Genomic DNA, 19697 nt, shown 5'->3' on the forward strand with positions numbered 1-19697 from the left:
TTGTGAAGCGCGAAAGTTATCAGCTCAAAAAATATTTCATGAGAATCGGATTATACGAGCCTAAAATTTAATATAATATTTCCGGTAAGTGTCTGAAAATATATTATCAATATTAAAGATACGTTTCGAACGTATTTGTTCTATTATTAGCTAAAGTCTATAAATTAATGTAACCTTACAGATTAAGCTTATCTAATGTATTTTTTATCCTTATCAAAAGTTAAATTTTTTTTGTCAAAAATGATACTTCTTCTAAGTTTTTATTGCTCGTAATTCGTACGAAATAAATTTTTCACCCATTAAACGGGAATCGAGATAAACACTCGGCCTCGGAAACGTCCAGGAGTTTTGGAAAAATACGCGTATGCAGTGCACAGTAAAAATTGAACTTTCCCCGAAAATATAGGCAGAATCGGACGCAGCAACTCGGAATATAATGTTCGAACGGTATATTTTTTACGATACACTTGGGAGATGCCTGATGCTTGCAATATTTCGCGGAATGATTGTTATTGCTTTCGAAATCAGGTGAAAACGCACCTGGAGCACCCGGAGCAGAGATGAAAACGAAAGTCGCACGCGTATCTATATGTGTTTGTGTGTGTGTGTGTGTGTGTACGCACAGACGCAGCACGTCAAATTCTTTTTTGCAATTTTCATTTTTTAATAGAATAGAATCGATGCATCGATAGCCCGTTTCTTTCAAGGACGAGTAATAACTCACTGAGGGGTATTGTGGCGCATTATGGGATGAGCGTGAGAGCATAATTGCATTCCTATTTATAGAAGTGAAATTACTTATAACTAAAATTACTCGGAACGTTAAAAGTACGAATGTATGTATATGATGTATGAGGAAGCGAGGTGCACCTCGAAAGTCTTACGGGAAAACTTTTACGGTTCCGTATACAGATCTCGAGTGCCAGTAATGTAAAATATCAATGCAAATAATGCACTATAGTTATAGATTTTGCCCGAGCATTTAATTGCCTGTAATTTTTAAGACTTAATGATATGTACGCACCCTTTGCATAATCTTACACCTATCATTGCGAAATTCTTTATTCTTAGAAACAAGCGAAAATGGTACAATGGTCAATTGAATTTACCAGTATTTCCTGCTTGACTCTAATAAGTGTGTTTTTATAATATTTATACTGATAATTCTAGGAACTATTTTTTCATATGATTGCTCAATCGAACGGGAGGTCATTGACATGGAATTAATTTAAATTTTAGTCGATGAAACTGCTAGTGGCTTAAAACTTTATTATCAAAGGATAACTTTGCATTTTAAATGATTCGTACATACATTCGAATGAAGATGAATTTAGTGACAGTGGTGAGTGTCGCGTTTGGTATTTACGTCGGATCGATATCGGTAGAAAAGTGAAATTAGCATCTAAAAGATCCGTTTATACTATTAAAGTTGGCATCGTAAATGCAAAATCCTGAAGTAGATGGATTGGTTAAAGGCATCAAGGGAATTTGGAAAGTAAGTTCCCTGGAGTTTATTTAAGCAAATCGGTCGGAATTCATAAAATTTATCTTTTCCAACTGACTGGGGATCCTCTGATTGCGATTGATCGGTAAAGTTAAACGATTTTCTATTACTTTTGCAGATTATTTAATCTTTACCCACTAAATCTAGTACTATATCCAAAAACTGACGATGGAATATACTCTCTGGAATATACTAAACGCTCACCTCCATTCGCAACAAAAGATTTTATTACACAATTTTATCGTGTCTTGATAAAAGTACTTGAAATTTCAAAGGAAAAAAATATACGATTTCTTTATAGTTAAAATAAAACAAAAATTAGACGAGATCACGTGCTTGTCATAATGTTGACTTAGCATCTAGCTTCGGTTGAAAATTTGCATGCGATTTTGGACATTTGAGGCAATTGACTTTTAAGACCGAATTGCGTATTCTAAATTTGATTCCTCATACTCATGATTGAATATACATTTTTCTATAATTGAAAATTAAAAATCGATTTTACACAAATATAATCATCAATTTAATTGCAAACAACAACTTGTGACAAGAATCGATGCACTTTTGACTTCCAAAAATATACTGTAAAAATATTATTAGATAATAACGAAAATTCCTTGTTAGTTTGTAACTTTTAATATTAATTTTTATTATTAATTACTTTGATACATCATATAATTGAGATTTTTTTGGCAAGATTTACCACTCAGCGTTTATAACAAAATTTTACGTGCTGCCTTACAACGGTCTTCTGGGAATTGACTCTAATTAAAAAACGTGTTTCTTTGACCATAGAAGGGAGTAAAATAAAAGCTCAACGGTTACTCGGTGCTTTAGAAATACGTACTAACACTGAAATTCAAGATACTCTAAACAATCTTTACTAAACATAAAAAGTAATTTTATCGATTATCATGATGACTTACTTCGCATATACATAAATTTGCTCGGTGCTTTGTAAAGAAGTCTAGGCTGACTTGAGTCTTTTACTGGTTTCAGTCTACATGTATGTTCGAGAGATATTAGTCGCCGATAGCGCTTCTGAATAATGGATTTGTTCTTGTACAGACATGTATTTCTTTTGTCCATCCGACCATATATACATTGAGCTGTAAACCAATATCGAAGCTGTAGTCTAGCAACTGACACCCGCGGAAGATGTTCATGACGATATTTCTCCTTTTGGCTACTATATCGGTTTATTTTTACTGGATTTGCGAAAAGCCAAAAAAATTTCCACCAGGTTTTTATAGCAATTTTATATTTTTTTTATCAAGCTTTACTTATTTAAAAATTAAATGAATTTTATTTGTAACTTGTGAATATAATCATGTAGGTCCTAAATGGTTACCGATAATTGGCAGCTTTCCAACGCTGTATAAACTTAAAAAAAAATGTGGTTACGCGCATTTGGCATTCCAGGAGTTGGCCAAGGCCTACGGGCCCGTCGTGGGTTTGAAACTTGGAAAACACAAATTTGTCGCGATTTCAACGAATGAACTGGTTAAAAAGGCCCTCTTGACCGACGAGTTCAACGGCCGTCCGCAAGGCTTCTTTTTTCGTCTACGTTCCTTCGGCAAAGCCAAAGGTTTTTTCAACACGCAAAATCAATTTATTAAACTTACTACACATTGAAACTTCTTGAAACAGGTGTTTTGTTTACCGAGGGATCAATTTGGAGTCAGCATCGACGCTTTACTTTACGACGTCTCAAAGAGTTCGGCCTAGGTCAAGATACTATGGTGCAACAAGTGGAGTTCGAGGCTAGCAATTTTATTAATTTTTTGGGAGAGCAATCCAAAAAAGGTCCAGTAGCAATGCATACAGTTTTCGATTTACCTGTACTCAATTCACTTTGGCAAATGTTTGCTGGACGAAGATTCGAATACGACGATGCTAAAGTTAAAGAAATCCTTGACGTTGTTCACGACGTCTTTCGGTAAGTAAATGAATATATTATAGATTTGTTATTTTTAGTAAGAAATATTTTTTGCTTTCCAAAAAAATATTAGCAAAACAGTTAAATCATATTTAAATTATGAATATTTTATCATTATTGTTAAATAATACATTTATTAATTCGTACAGGACGAATGATACCATGGGAGGTATCATTTCATTCATGCCATTTTTGCGGTTCATCATACCCGAACTGTCAGGATACAATCATCTCGTGTCAACACATGAAAAACTTTGGGGCTTTCTCGATGAAGAAATAAAATTGCACGAAGAAAATTTACCAACGAGCCAGCCACGCGATCTCATCGATGCCTTTTTAATGGAAATACGTGATCAAACGCATTCTGCTAATCGTGAAGAACAATCTATTTTTGATAGTAAGATTCATATAGTTTGAAATTAAAATGGTTTTTAGATCCCGGATTAATTTATTATGATGTGCAGGAGAAAATTTGCTGATATTGTGTCTGGATCTGTTTCTTGCTGGCTCGAAAACTACCACTGACAGTCTATCTTTAATTTTTGCATTTCTTGGTCGTAATGTGAACTATGTGAAAGAGCTACAAAGCGAGCTTGATGACGTCTTAGGACGAAATTGTGCACCTACTTTGGCAGACGTCACTCGATTACCGAAAATTGAATCTTTTCTGGCAGAAGTAATTTTTGTTTCGAAATAATTATGAATTCTTAACTATTTGAATAATTTCATTGCAGGCAGCAAGATATCTAATTATGGCCCCTATGGGGGTCCCACACCGATCAACCAACGATGTCTTCTTTGAAGGATATGAAATTCCCAAGGTACACATATTTTGAATCAGCTCAGTTTTCTCGATGCACTTAAAAATAAAATCCTTTATAAATCGCAGGACACGATTATTTTAATGAACTTCTACAGTGCGAATAACGACGAAAAAGTTTGGAAAGATCCTCAAGAATTTCGCCCGCAAAGATTTCTCGACGAAAATGGCAAATTGCGCTCCAACAGCGCATCAATACCATTCGGCGTGGGTACGTAACAAGCGAAACGATTATTATCGATGTATAGACAATTATGAAGAACAAAATTTTTATCGGTCCCAATTATTTCCAGGTAAAAGGCGATGCCTCGGAGAAGTTCTAGCCCGACACACGCTCTTCTTATTTTTTGCGTCTATTTTACATTACTACGACGTGAGTCCGTCACCCGATCATCCATTGCCCGAGCTCCTCGGTTACGATGGCTTTGTTATTTCTCCCAAGCCTTATTATCTAAAATTGACGCCTCGTCAAACGAATTTTTAGCAATGAGCTCATATTTATTTGCATTATGCGAGTATGTTAAGCAACTCGTATCCATATTTTTTTCAAGGAATAGATAATATTCTATTATTGAACTGTATACTGAAGATGTCGAACTCAAACGATGACAATGAACTACAGAACTGATATTTCTATTATCAAAAACTTGTTGTATAAGTCGTAGTCGCTTTCAAATTCGGCACTGCCGACACAAGTTTTTGATTTTTTTACTTCTAATTGAGTAAGTGTGTATATAATACGAATGTAAATTCATGCCTAATGTTATAATATTTTAATATAATTGTCGAACTTATGCAATATAGAAAAATCTATGCAAATAAAATGTTATTTGTTGTTTTCAATTCCTTTCTTTAACTCTGTATGTATGAATAAATCATACCTATTAAAGCAACAATGACGCGCTAATAATAGTACTCTTACAAAATACAATGTGATATTTATAGCATTTCCGGAAAATTTAAGTAATCATTAGATTGTGTTAAACGGTTTGACGTATTATTGCAATTTATTAGATAAATCGATTATTAAAATCGTTTATAATTACACTTTTTAATCGAATGAATCATTCTAAACGCATAAATTCTCTAACGATTTTCAATTTGAAATAACTGACAAATTATTGACACTACATTCCGATAGTTATTATTCTCGCTTTCAATTCACAATCAAAGTTAATTACGTTTTCATGCCAAATCATAGATCTGCGGGCTTAATTTGTTACAAGTAAGCGTGTTGGGAAGCCTACAGTCAGGTGCTTGTAAGAAAAAGAAGTAGTTAATTACAAAACAAACTCCGTCATAAGTATGCGAAGTATATCAATTTGATTATTACAAAAATTGTCCAAAACGATTCTCATACTTTGATGCAAAGAAGCATTGAATCTAGATTAAACATACTCTTGGAAGAACATTTCGAGCTTTGCTGTAAATGCTCGCGCGATACACGAGGCCCAAAGAATTGAATGTCGAAGAAAGTTATTCGGCGCTGCGCTTAGAGCATTGCACAGACATTATAAAGATTACTTATACCAATATCACGACGTACTACACTAAGGCAGTGCACTTTTACTCTCTCACGAGAGGCGCCTTTTGTGCGCTTGAGCTATGAGCCGCCCCCTCATGTGTCACGATATAATCAGCCCGTTTCTCACTGGGTAATTTAGTTGTGTGTGTGTGCGCCGGGCTCGGGCATTTCGCGCAACTTCAATCCTTAATGCTAGATTATGTGTCCATACTTAGGCTGACGTTTACGTTCGAGAGCAACAAGTATACTCCTTATGAAATTCCAATGTTGATAATCATACGATTTTCTGACAACAGTCCAATATTTTGTTGGTCCGACTAATTTTTACAATTACAGATGGTTTTTACTATACAGATCTTGTGATAATACTAAATGGATAAAGTTCAAAATTACAATCAAAAACATACGCCTCATTATTCTTAAAGCAGTACACACAATATGGTAAATTATGTACTAACATCTACGATACTACCTTTCATTTTTTATGACAATTTCCAAAGTGTTAGTTGACGTTCTAAGGAAACCCTATGGACTTTTTTGGCGATGAAAGTCGAGCCTACTAGAGGATTTTTTTTGTTGAAAATTTGAACGATTTTCCAAAAAGAAGCTCCCTAACAATTATATCATAAGGGTTGAGTTGGATTTTTTTTAATAGGAACAATTATAAACATGAATTTAGGGATTAACTTTTCATGACACCAGAAGAAAAATTTAACATTCGATTTATCAGAGACTATATCAAATGCGTACCACATTATACCCATACAGATTTCTTGTCTTCCCTTAGAAGTTGAATTGCGGCATTTTTAGGTTCCCCCCTCTTCTTTTTGTCTTTCTTCAATGTATAAAAATATCAACGAAAATAAAGCGACCTATGATAACTTAGTTCAAAATCATTCATCGAACGAAGAACAACTTTTTCATTGGCTTCGCCCTATTTATTCCCAATAATAGTTAAACTTTTTTTTTATCAATACTTGGATAATTCACTTGGTAAGTTTTTTTATAATATTCATGTAAAATAGACGAAAAAGTCAGATAAACATAAAAAAATTTCGTTTGGAAATGAAAGAACGAGTCGTTTTTCTAAAACGTTACAAAACTAACATCCATTACATAAGTACGTCAAGATTTTGACTATTTCTGGATCGCTCTGTCTCTATTTTGACTAATAAGCCACGATTTGAGACGTTGTCATCTTTTCTATCTATCTGACTCAAAATTTTATAAATTTTTGGGACAAGCCGCGATATTCATTGATTTAGATTTTACATTTAAAAAAATTTAACAATATATGTACTAGTTTAAAAAAGTTTAAATTAATTTTGTTGTACGCAATTATTCGAATCCTTATTTAATGAAGTTTCATTTTTTAATGATTTGATACTAAAAAATTGTATTTTTATTTTATTTTTAGCGTACACGATGTTTGGTAAAAAGAAAACAAAAAAATTACACCCAGAAGTACTTAAAGATTTGCTTGAGAACACCGATTTTACAGGTAATCATTTTCAATGTAACACTGAAAATATCATATATTTTATAATTTCTTATTGAGTAGTATTTGTCGAATAGATAAGCATAATTCTGGTATCAACTTTTACGGATGTTATAAAGCATCGATACAAATATATTTCATATGATTTTTCAGCTGAAGAAATAATGATATTTTATAAAAGTTGTATACAACTTTTCCCGAAAGGACGGTTAACGCAGTGGCAATTTACCACTATGTTTGAAGAATTTTTTCCATTCGGCAACTCTGACGAGGTAATTGTTTAATTCTACAAGTATTATGTAACTAGAAATGATAAAAATAATTAAAATCAGTTGGCAGAATACGTATACCTTACATACGATATAAATAACGACGAATACATTGATTTCCAAGAATATATGTACGCCGTAAGTTTCATTATGCATGGCAACTATCACAAAAAACTTGGATGGGTGTTCCAATTATTCGATCATAATAAGGATGGGTTCATCTCTTTGATGGAGATGTGGCTTACCGTTAAGGTAATAATTCGTTATTTACAATTGTTTTCTTAGCTCATGCGAATAAAATTATATACGACGATTAATTTGTCATATTTTTTAAAATATTTGTTGATTAAAATTGATTGCAGGCAATATTCAAAGCGATGAGAGGTTTTGTAGAACATGAATGTACCAAGTCACTTTGTCGGCTCGTTAAAGAAATATTCACAAAAATGGATTTAAATCGAGATTGGAGAATATCTAAATACGAATTTCTCAGAGGTGTGGAAGCCGAACCGATGTTTTTGGAAATTTTAGATTGTCTTACCCTTTACTCGAAAAAAAATGACATTGTCTATACCCCAGAAATTGAACCAGAGAGACCAGTAAGATTAGTAAAAATAGAACATTCTGGTTTCTCGGAAGCTAAAAAACGTAAGGCAACGAAAAAATATACATTACAACAAAAGCAACTATCGATAGTAAGCGAACAAAGTGAAGGTGATATTGTTCAAAAATAAGAATAATAGTTGAGGTAAGTAGATGACAGGGCTTATCGGGTTTTAATATCATTTTCACTACGTGAACAACTAATTAAATTTCTTGCACTTTATAATTGATTGTATTTTTATAACAATTTTCGGCCTAACTATTTGTTAAATTATTCTTCAACTAAAGTAATAAATATTGCAGAATAAAATAATTCTGTTTAATGCTATTGACTGGTTTTATTAAATTTTGTATTCATTACAATAAAGTAGTTGACTATTTTCTCCTTTGGTGAAACCAAGATATAATAGAAATTATTTTTAATTACTTGCCAACGGCGCATCGTCCTCGGTTGGCAGCCAAAAATTCCCTCTATCAAAAAATCAAATTTTACCGATTATAATGAATAATGATAATAATAATAATGATAATGATAATAATGATAATAATAATGATAATGATAATGAATGATGAATAATTTAATAACGAAATTCAAAAAAGGCATCAGAAACTTAGCAGAATATGATTTAGAATAATTTTAATGGTTAAACTAGTTAATAATTTTAAATCTACTATCTATTTAAATCTATGTAAAGCAAGATCTATGTAAGTTGAAATAAAAGTTGAAAAAATGAATATTTCAAGATAGTGTTGCAATAGTACTAAAAATTTTTTCACGAAATAAAAGTAATTTATCTTTTAAAGAAAGAAATTTATGAAAATTTGATTGAAGTATTGACTTACACCGCAGCGCAGAGCTTCACCAACGTTGGAATGATGTTGCTGACAAGCATGGGCAGCTTCGGACAAGCATCTCTTGGCTGCACCGACAAAAATCCTGGCTAAAATTCTGCTTACAATCGCGATGGCCTATGTGATCGAGAAAATAATTAATTTTCGACTTTGATTACCACGAGATTTTTTACTTACGACTGGATTGCGATCATCGGTTTCTTCCTTTTCTTCGGCTTGAGCAGACTCGATAAGCACGGAAGAAAGCGCAATCGCGCACAAAACCAGAAACAAACGACTGAACATTTTGAAACTGTTTTCAAAGGCTGAATATGCCGATCTAGCTAAACTTTTGACTATTTATATTGCATCGCAGCAACGCGTTAAACTGTTAAACTGGAATGTATCACATCTGGCAGGTGGTCCCTGCATTTGTTTTCCAGGAAAAACTACCACTACTTACGCGATGCATTAATTATAAAGATCAAGCATACTTGTCAACCTTTTCAGAAATATATATCACAACTAATGACATTTCTATTTTACTTTACATACGAAATTTGCATTCAAAATAAAGCCTAGCAAAGATACTTTGTATTGCGTTTCTATTAATTATTATTTAGGTAATTTATTAGATGGTTGCTAGAAACATTTTTATTTTTTAAGTGATATTCGAGCTTAAAAAAGTTTTTGAAATTAATAAAAAATTAGCATTGAATACTTTATGAGTGAATTTTCAATCAAAAAACGAACTTATTGTTTTTTTAATTAAAAAACAATAAGTAAATCAAAATACATAAACAATTTGAAAGGGTTGATCTTTGAATCATTTAATTGGGTAAAAAAAATCTTTCTTCGTTTTATTTTATTTATAAAAATGGTCCCGTAAAAATCAGTGAAATTCGAATAAATTTATTAAAGAACAAAAATCAAAAATAATCCTTAAAATCTTAGCCAAATGTGAGTTAAGTACAAATAATCCGTCAGATATTTTGTTACAATTCAATTATACTTGAGCATAAAAAATTGATTGATCTCACTATCTTTCTGCAATATAACTTTTTCATTAACCTACATTTTTTGGATGTTCCAAAAAATATTGATATCAGTATGAATTGTCATAATTTCATGAAATGTATTTAAATAATACACGTAATTGACACTTTAAGAGAACGAAACTAATGACGTTTACGACCATCCAAGATTTATTCGCATAAAAAATAAAAAAGGCAATGTTTTGGTGGGCATACATAATAAATTGGCTGTAAAAAATGGGCTAGTAAGTTAGGAGGAGCCACAGCTCATATAGTTGTGTGCGTTTTTTCCTCGTGAACACGAAGCGCCAGGCATGCTACATTCGTAATACGTACAGCAGACGGCTGTTTAGCATATCAAAGCCGACGTCGACGAGAGAAGTAAAGTATCGAAGAAGGAGAAAATCGAGACGTGCGCCGCCAGCGCACATTGTCTCTTCATTAGCCAATGGCCGGTCATGCGTGCGCTATAAGCACTTTGAATTTATATCCTCTATACGAAATATATATCTGTGTAGAGGCTCTCGAGCGAGTCGCGGCGGCTGCTGAGCTATTCTAACTGCACCTCGAAATCGCCTGCTGCTCCTCCGTCTCTTGTCATCGTCATCTGCGGCGGCGGCGTGAGCCGAGCTGGGCGCGACTACTGCACACCCGAACGCGTATAGCTCCGCGTGTTTACGCAATCATCAATTAAGGCTAATAAATATACCGAGTGAGTAGCCGCTGCTGCTGCTCACGCCTCTCATACATATACACGCGATACATACATACTCTCGACGAAATTCTCGCACCAACGTACGATCGATTTGTCGTGCGATAAGTAAGCGTAGGCTGCTCACTCGCGAGCACGTGTGTCACGTATATTTGATCGGCTGCTGCGGCTCTTCTGCTGTTGCTTCTGCTGCTGCTGCTACTGCTGCCTCGTCGTCTTCTTCTTGCCATTGTCAATTTTGCTGCAACGATATGTGCTGAGACCAAGAGAAGATCCATCGACATGACAATCACACTGCAGCTCGTACTTCTCGTCGTTACCCTTTTTCTCATTTACGCGGCGGTTTTTGGATTTTCTAATAAAAGGCCCAACAAACGTCCTCCAGGTTCGTACTTTTTATTGTACCTACAATTCCAATTCTACTTGTATCATCACTGCTCAACGTCATTTACTTTTCTCCTCATATATTTATTTATTTATAAGATCAAGAAAGGTGTTCGAAAAAATGTTATTTGCTTTTTGCTTTTAATATTTTATTCATTTTCTTATGGGGTTTTTGCCTTTTTTTTTGTAAATAAATGTATAGCAAAATTATTAATTTCATATTAAAAAGTATCATCAATTGTAAATAATCAAATTTCCTTATGCATCATGCTAATTAGTCGTTAATTGCAAATGTCGCAATAAAACAAAACTTCACATCGTTTCACCGATCGTTGTTATACAATAAAAATCCACTGTGTAGTTTCATTCATTTACCGAAGATTGTGCAATAAGCTTTCCTAGATCGATTCACCAATGCGATCAATGAAAAGAAAAAAAGTTTCACTGTGTTCTTAGGCTGGTGCCGGACAACGAGAAAAAAGCCGAAACTTTCACAGAATCCGATAAGAAAAATAAACGTGGGCTCAAATATCTCCGCGTATGCAATCCACGTTTGAAAAAAACTTGTATTATGATCGAGCTCGTATTCGATCGACACGTGCACACGTGTGCATATGAGTTCGTCCGTCAGTGTCATAATTCACGCTCGATATAAAATCAATAACCGTCGCCGCCGAGATTATTTCAATTAAATTTTCGGATTAAGTATTGAAGTAAGAGTAAAAAATGTTCTACTCACTGGAAAGTATGTCAGTGTACGCAGCAGAGTTGAGAGGAATTTCCGAATACACGTGAAAAGTAACAATTTTTTGAAAGGTGACAATTTTTTGTTTTACTTGAAATTCGCACGTTTTGTGCTCAAATAACGAGATTATTCATTTCTTCTTGAAGTTCTAGCATAATATGATAAATTAATATTGGTTCATAGATATGGCATGCAATCCTTCCTTTACTTTAATTATAAAAATTGCAATTTGCAAATGATCCTTAAAAAAAATACATAAATTGTTGCTGCAGGACCATTTGCATGGCCGTACTTTGGAAACGTGCGGCTGTTACGCGGCCTCAGCGGCAAGTTGGGCGGTCAGCACGAGGCACTCTACCACCTGTCCAAACAGTACAAGAGCCCGCTGATAAGTCTGCGCTTCGGCAATCGCGACACGGTCGTCGTGTCGGGCATCAAGGCCATCAACCAAGTGCTCAACGGCGAGGAGTACGATGGTCGGCCCTGGAACTATTTCATCCAGATGCGTAATATGGGCAAGAAGAGAGGTAAGTTGAATGAATATGCATCTGCGTTTCGATGACTTATGTCATACGATTTATTTCCTTGCCGACAATCAAGGTTTGACGATGAACGACGGAGAAGTTTGGCGCGACATTCGAAGCTGGTTCGTGAGGAGTATGCGCTCGATCGGCTTCGCGCGGCGAGAAATGGTCGACTCCATCAAGGAGGAGCTGCGCGAGGTGCTCGACAAAATCAAACTCGACAGCGACGTGCGATCCATGAAGCCGCTCATTGTACCGGCAATCATCAATATTTTGTGGAACTTTGCCGCGGGCCAACGATTGAGCGAAGACAAGTAAGCCTCGCCTACCTCAACATTTCGTTGTTCAAAAAATTGCTTTATTATAAATAATCATTCTTATATAATTCTTCACCCAATAGACTAAAGTCTTTGATCGAGTTGATGGATAAGCGAGCCAAATCTCTCGACATGATGGGTGGTATCCTATCGGCCTTTCCCTGGATTCGTTTTATCGCTCCCGAATGGTCGGGTTACAATGTCCTCGTGGCCATCAACAATGAATTCAAGGCCTTGATTATGGTAACGAAATGTACCGAGTGCACATTTATTTCTTCTTCCTGCGGTTTTTGTTCAATAACAACAATTTTCCATTTTTTAGGAGACCATCGAAGAACACAAGAAAAACTACGTACCTGGAAGCGAAACCGATCTCATCGACATGTTTCTCAATGAAATGTACTCTGGTAAAGGTCCACAGGCCGGTTACGATGGTATGTATGATTTGAAACGATATAGATGAAAATTTTTATAATTTATATTACATAATCTAATTAAAAACTCGAGTTTATTTTTTTAGACGATCAATTGGTCATGATACTGGTGGACATTTTACTGGCCGGTTTGAACATCACCGCGACTACGCTAGATTTTCTGTTTCTCAACATGGTCATCAATCAAGATGCACAGAAATTGTTGCACGAAGAGATCGACCAAACGATCGGCATGGATAAATCACCCGATTTCAATGATCAATCCAGGTACGTTCGATGAAATCAACTTTTCGCCTTTGAAAAATGATCAAAGTTTTCTACAGATCGATTTTTTGTCTTTTCTCAGAATGCCGTACACCGAATCTGTGATACTTGAAAGTCAGAGGCTGGCGCCGGTCGTACCGGTCATAGGGCCCAGACGAGTACTGCGCGACACGTGCCTCGAGGGCTACGACCTGCCCAAGGACTCGATCCTCGTGATGAATTTGCGCTCGATTCACGTCGACCCCGAGCTCTACCCCGAGCCCTACGAGTTCAAGCCCGAGCGCTTCATTCGGGATGGACATAGGATTTGCGACAAAAATCTCTTCTTCTTCGGCAAAGGTACGATCGCATTTTTCTCATGTTCATAGAGTTATTTTTTTTTCAATTAATCGCACGATCGTGTGTGTGGATTGCCTGTAGGTAAACGCCAATGTCCTGGTTTGTCGTTGGCCAAGTCGGCAGTATTTCTCCTCTTCACGGGCATAATGCAGCATTACGAGCTGAAGCCCGTTCCCGGTAAGCCGGCTCCCACTTTGCAGTACAATCCAGGCATGACCATGTCTCCCAAGCCCTACGAAGTATTAGTGGTACCGAGAGATGCAACGAGCTAAGCATCGTGACTCGAGTTGCTCGGACAGCCTCTTAAGCGCGATTTATGTGAAGCAATTGTCATGACAGAAACCCCAAGGCCAAGCCTGCAAGGATACATATTTATATTAGGTCAATTTTATGAAAGTTTCCTCGTTTTACCAAATAATGTAAGAATATCAAAGACTTTCAATTGTACATTTCTAACTCTGAGCTGTGCATATTTTCATAAGAAAAAAAACATCTGCATGAATTGATGTTCAACTTAAGTTGTATAAGTTATTTTATGAATATAATATGTAACAGTAATATTTTAAAAAAAATTGAATTTTTAAAATTCACTTTTATATTTCTAGATAATTTGTTGTGCTTTAAGCATGTAACGTCTTGATTTATCATCACGCCAATATTTTATGAACAAATTTATTAAATTGTAAAAACGTATACGATTTATATTTGAAACGAATGATTATAATTTTATTTTAAGTGTTTTCCTGTTAACAAATTATTTTTCAAAAATTTTATGAATTCTTTTTATATCAATATATGCAAAAGATTATTAAATGAAATTTGAAAAATGAAAATCAATTTATATTGTTGTTTAGTTTTTACATACAAACCAAACGTGTATTTTCCTTATATTCAATGTTAGCCTACTTTGCAATTATTAATGAGCATCTATTAATTATGTTTGGTTTTTTAGAGTAATAACCAGTGTTCCATTCATTCACTTAATTCTGTTTATTTTTATTATTTTAGTTATAAAAATTTGTGAATTATTAAATTTTACAATTAGCCCTGTAAACTAATTAAATGTGCCCGTGTATACTATACAAATAATCTTTTTTAAAGTACCTGAATTATTAGATTACAAAAACGATACTTGACCATTATAAACATTTAAATGACTTGCATTTTTACAAATATTCAAACTAAACAAAGTCAACTTTAATGTTCTTATCCTACTTCATAGTCCGCCCTCTTTGCGCGATTTATAAATTGCATCCATACAGTCAGATTTATAGAACAGTACTTTTTAAGATGTCATTTATAGTACTTACAAAATAGTCGAATTAATCGAACAAAACATAGTTATAAGAATAATTACATTGAAACGATAAATCGTAGATAATTTTAAATTCTTTATTATTTTACAAGAAATTATTTTTACTAACATGTCAAAATAAAGTATACTTATGCGCATTCATATACTATAATAATTCAATTTATATCGATTGTACAGTTTCAAAGGAACGTGCAACAAATATGCATTTGGCAGTGTATATAACAAAAACGTTTTTCAACATGTTTTCCATAATTACAACTGTCAAAATGTTCGGACGAAAATTGTTGTGTATCTTGACTTCGATTAATAACAAGAGTGAGAACGAGTATAAGTCAACAGTTGAACTCTTTACAATCTTTATAAATATATTCAGGACGAATGTACAATATAAATTGGACAAAAGTCACACATTTATGCTCAGAAACATAACCATATAATTATATTAATACACACTATTTAGAAGATATCCTGAATTGGATTCGCTTGACATTTTTAAAATGTTATAAATTGTACAAATATTTAAAAATACACGATTTAATTGTATTTTGTTACTTTTATGACAAAGACAAATTGGATTGTTCACATGTACAACATTGAAAAAGGATTTTAATTCAAATGATTAAATTTGGTCGATGAATAGATTTTCTTATCAACAGATTGTGGCTATATTGAGTAGCACGCATCGCATAAAATATTACAGTCGTTCGGCGATGCACATGTTTTTTATATTTTATAATTTTATAATTGGAATTTATAAGTATAATTTATATAATTCTTTGGTTACAATTTATTATCTTCAAAATAGTTTGTGTATCAGTTCAGTCATCCAACTAAAACGTTTGAAAAATATTTAACAAATAACTAATTTGGATTACAAAAAGTATTTATAAATAATGCAAGTAAATAATTGCATAATAGCATAAAAATATTACCAATAACGTTGCATAAAGTTACATTTTTCATTTGTCTAAAGAAAAATACACTAAAAATGCAGATACATCTTTTCACAAGTGTTTCATTAGACAATAGATTTTAACTATATTTACCTATTTTTTTATACAGAAAATACATTTCGACTAGAGTAAAAGATAATTACAACCCCATCAAAAAATCATAATAAATTTCCATAACTTTTCATGAACACTTCAATTAATTAATATTTAAAACTTTATATAGAAAGCTTAGTCATTGCGTTTGAATGTTGGAATGAATGTTATTTTTATTATTAAATTGAATCTAAAGTTGCTTCATTTTATTATACAAAGATAAAAGAGTCTATTTACTATAAACAATGTATATATTTCAAAGAAATAAAGCAACTAGTTTTTGTTAAATAGAAAAAATTGTTGATCACAATAATTAAGTTGATGGTTTATTTTTACAAGATACCATGGCATAAGTCATTAACTGTTAACTTTTATAGTTGTAGACTTTATAAAAAAATGAACCTCTATGTAGCAAAATTCATTTGATCTATGAGCTTTCATATGCTCTCAATTTTTCAAATTCATTGAATTCTTCAAAAATATTTCTCTGACAATAACTGCCAAGTCAAAGGTTTTTTGAGATTATAATGAAGTTTATCACTGATTTACCTATTCAAGACCAAGGCTCCAATTAATGCATTGTACTACAAAAAGAATGACTGGTTGCCATGCAACAAGCCACCTAAGCCAGTCAAGTAATTGTCCGTAAAGAACATGAGGCCTTTCCCATCTACATATTGGACAAACAAATATATTCACAATTATAAATTATTCATAATCATAATCTGCAATTGCAATTTCTTTATTAACTAATACAAAGAAAATACTTACGGATTATGAAACATTTTTTTCAAGTCAACTTTTTCTTTGCAATAAGGGCAAATTTGTTTTTTTCCTACGATGCACCATCCTCGAATACAAAATTCGTGAAAAACGTGATTACAGCTAAGCTTATAAGTATTTTCAAGAACACCTTCTTCATGCTCAGAAACTAGTAATTTATTACCACATACTGCACAAATTTTAGGATCCAAAGTTCTTGTTGGCATACTTCCAGGATTATAGTACTGAAAAAAACATTATTGACAATAAATAAATGATACTCTGCACAAGAAAAATATCGAATAGTAAGTTGATATTTACTCCAATATGAGCTGCCATCTTGTCAGCACATATTTCTGCAATGTCTCTGCCCAGAACTCCAAAGTAAAGGCCGTAAAAAATTAACAGCGTTCCAACGTCCATCCAAACATGAGGCTTTACATCAAAAACAATATTCAAGCCGAAGAAAGTTGCCATCATAACAAAGTAACCAATTATTCCCAAGACGTAACTTAATTTGTAATTAAAATAAAACCATTTATAGACTAGCCTATAAAATAAAAAATAAAATGAAATTTATTAAAATTTATTTATTATAGACTATATCAATTAATTATTATGCTGTTTTGAAAAAATGTACCTAGGTGTGTTACCAGACATGGGTCGTTGAATTGATTTTCTTACTACTAATCCAGTAATACAAGAAAATAACAACCAGAAAAATATGAACCTCCACCATAAATTTTTCATACAGAGCCCAAATGGAATTAACCACATTGCCATCAATGTAACAAACTGTAATTAGATAAAAAATATTAAAAATATTATAGGACATCAATAGTATTTTTCTATAATTCAAAAAAAGTTTAATTTAAAATACTTTGTGGCATCTTTCACGAATTAAACTACATAATTCCATAATAATATAATACAATAATAAAATCAAAGAAATATGTCAAAATTTTTTCATTCAAGGCAGTTGCTAAAAAACTTGTTTAAAGAAGATAAGACGAAAAAATACCATTATTTACTCAGTGACAAATTAATATAATTTAAAATTTGCAATGCGCGTTTTTTTTTACGTAATTTAATGGGTTGTTTTTCCGATTTTATTGACAAACTTTGGATTATAACGTCGGAAACTATAAGGATACGGAAAGACGTCATTGCAGTTATTGTAAAAATACGGAATGTCAAACAATTACCTGATAAGACCTGTAATGCCTCTGTTTCCAAGTAATAAGGATCATTTCACTGATGATAACCGTAACAATTAAAATCAGGACCATTTCCGAGTGCATAGCCTCGTGTCCACGATGCATCTCGTGCATCTTTATGTGTTCGATCCTAAAATAAAGGGAAATTTCATGAAAATATGTTCGATTGAAAAATCAATAATATTCGCCTAAACGAGAGAGCAAAACAATCAGCATGAAAGGAAACGATGTATACGTTGCTTACCTTTGCCTCTCCTCAGGCGTCAAATCCGCCTCGCTCTGGAAAAAAACGTAAATTTCAAAATGAGCAACCGATTCGATATAACCAGGAGAAAGTCGGATTAAATAAACGCGACATTATTAGGTGCGATAGAAACATTTGTTTTATAGGTTAGACAGTAAGAAAGCTTAATTACATGCCACATATCGAAGGGTCGAATAGTTTTGAAGAATAAAGCTCACCTTGTTGGGCATTATGTGATAACTATCCACGATACGGACTTCGAGAGACATCCTGCGTTTGTGAACGGCGGCGGTCCGTGCGGCGGGTTTGGTGTCAAAGTTGAAACGACGAGCCCGTGAACCTGTACATGGACAAGCGCAGCAGACCAGCAAAAGCAACAGCAGTGGCAGCAAAAACTCCAAGGTAGTTTTTGGCGTGAACACGGAAATAGATATGCTGCCACTCGTCAATAACCCCGTAAGATGGTTACGGTTGTCGCTACTGCGAGATCGAGTCGACGGCAAAAAACTCAACACGCAACCGTGTACACAGAGAGAGATGGTCGGTGTGCGCTACTATATATGTTGTTGCAAATCGGAGCTGATGACAGCGCGGCGGCAGTCGCCAGCTGGCGGCTTAGCGAATCGTATATGTATTAAGCCTATGATTGCGCGTGGCAATTTCTGTCTGCGTCTGACATGTGCTGCTTCTGCTGCTACTGCTACTATCACCGTCGCCGCTGTTTCGGGTTTCGGCTATACTCGCGGGCCGACGACAATAATATCAACAATTGAAAAAAATGTTAAATCGCATTAACGAGCTGATAGCGATTTTACGAGTCGATACGCGATTGAGCAATACGCGACGCGTCATCGATTTCGTTCGCAATCGTTTTTATTCGCGACGCCTTTTGCATTGTATGCAGTGTATAAACATGAAATGATTTTGCTTTTTTAAAGAGACTATCGAATTTTCAAGTAGATTTATCGAGGCTTTCATCTGAAACTAATTAACGTAAGTAAAGCAGAACATATTTTGGATTAAAACAATTGTGTTCAAACCGTTTTCGTTCGAATTATGCAAGAAACGCATAAATCAAAATAACAAATCCATGAACGAGTTCGTGAGTTTTTTCAAGGCAGTTGGAAAAATGAGGTGAAATACCTCCGATAACAGCGGACCAACCGCGTAATTATAAAAATTGAGTGATCGGCACAATTGAAGCTTCGCGTTCAAGCAATCTCAAATCGGATTTAGCGCTTCGCATACACTGCTGGGCTAACGTCGAGGCATGCAGAGATCATTATTATGCCGAAGGTGTTTGCATTGCCGCCGCCTATGCGGTGTCGACTGCACTCGAAAATCCGCGAAACGCACGAGGCGCATTCGAGT

At 34.1% G+C, this 19697-nt stretch overlaps 3 protein-coding genes across 3 annotated transcripts; 2 read left to right on the forward strand and 1 right to left on the reverse strand.

The window, feature by feature from the left end:
• Positions 1 to 2662: 2662 nt before the first annotated feature.
• On the forward strand, positions 2663 to 4747 carry LOC106655022 (methyl farnesoate epoxidase-like). The gene is made up of 8 exons (XM_014375207.1): positions 2663 to 2747; positions 2841 to 3092; positions 3155 to 3443; positions 3593 to 3840; positions 3908 to 4119; positions 4178 to 4264; positions 4333 to 4474; positions 4557 to 4747. Exons 1-8 carry the CDS (start codon positions 2663 to 2665, stop codon positions 4745 to 4747), a joined length of 1506 nt encoding a protein of 501 aa, XP_014230693.1.
• A 5827-nt stretch (positions 4748 to 10574) lies between these two features.
• Positions 10575 to 14426, forward strand: LOC106655054 (probable cytochrome P450 305a1). The gene is made up of 8 exons (XM_014375242.2): positions 10575 to 11120; positions 12137 to 12391; positions 12465 to 12702; positions 12789 to 12948; positions 13028 to 13139; positions 13226 to 13406; positions 13486 to 13742; positions 13824 to 14426. The coding sequence occupies exons 1-8, from the start codon at positions 11018 to 11020 to the stop codon at positions 14012 to 14014; spliced, it is 1497 nt and encodes a 498-aa protein (XP_014230728.1). The 5' UTR covers positions 10575 to 11017; the 3' UTR covers positions 14015 to 14426.
• Positions 14427 to 15113: 687 nt separating this feature from the next.
• Positions 15114 to 19416, reverse strand: LOC106655083 (RING finger protein 121). The gene is made up of 7 exons (XM_014375285.2): positions 18545 to 19416; positions 18327 to 18361; positions 18071 to 18212; positions 17506 to 17660; positions 17187 to 17415; positions 16875 to 17110; positions 15114 to 16773 (listed from the first exon to the last, which is right to left on the reverse strand). The coding sequence occupies exons 1-7, from the start codon at positions 18593 to 18595 to the stop codon at positions 16653 to 16655; spliced, it is 969 nt and encodes a 322-aa protein (XP_014230771.1). The 5' UTR covers positions 18596 to 19416; the 3' UTR covers positions 15114 to 16652.
• Positions 19417 to 19697: the final 281 nt, after the last annotated feature.

The sequence above is a fragment of the Trichogramma pretiosum genome, unplaced genomic scaffold, assembly GCF_000599845.2.
Source record: "Trichogramma pretiosum strain Unisexual culture from Peru unplaced genomic scaffold, Tpre_2.0 scaffold2, whole genome shotgun sequence".
NCBI lineage: Eukaryota > Metazoa > Arthropoda > Insecta > Hymenoptera > Trichogrammatidae > Trichogramma > Trichogramma pretiosum.

Excerpts from the sequence above, each read along its gene's own strand:
- LOC106655054 (XM_014375242.2), top strand. The coding sequence starts at position 11,018 with ATGACAATCACACTGCAGCTCGTACTTCTCGTCGTTACCCTTTTTCTC. Across the intron at positions 12,392-12,464 it reads TAATATGGGCAAGAAGAGAG|GTTTGACGATGAACGACGGA; the intron begins GTAAGTTGAATG and ends CCGACAATCAAG. Across the intron at positions 13,743-13,823 it reads TCTCTTCTTCTTCGGCAAAG|GTAAACGCCAATGTCCTGGT; the intron begins GTACGATCGCAT and ends GATTGCCTGTAG.
- LOC106655083 (XM_014375285.2), bottom strand. The coding sequence starts at position 18,595 with ATGTCTCTCGAAGTCCGTATCGTGGATAGTTATCACATAATGCCCAAC. Across the intron at positions 17,661-18,070 it reads GGCATTACAGGTCTTATCAG|TTTGTTACATTGATGGCAAT; the intron begins GTAATTGTTTGA and ends ATCTAATTACAG. Across the intron at positions 17,416-17,505 it reads ATGTCTGGTAACACACCTAG|GCTAGTCTATAAATGGTTTT; the intron begins GTACATTTTTTC and ends TTTATTTTATAG.
- LOC106655022 (XM_014375207.1), top strand. The coding sequence starts at position 2,663 with ATGTTCATGACGATATTTCTCCTTTTGGCTACTATATCGGTTTATTTT. Across the intron at positions 2,748-2,840 it reads GCCAAAAAAATTTCCACCAG|GTCCTAAATGGTTACCGATA; the intron begins GTTTTTATAGCA and ends ATAATCATGTAG. Across the intron at positions 4,265-4,332 it reads AAGGATATGAAATTCCCAAG|GACACGATTATTTTAATGAA; the intron begins GTACACATATTT and ends TATAAATCGCAG.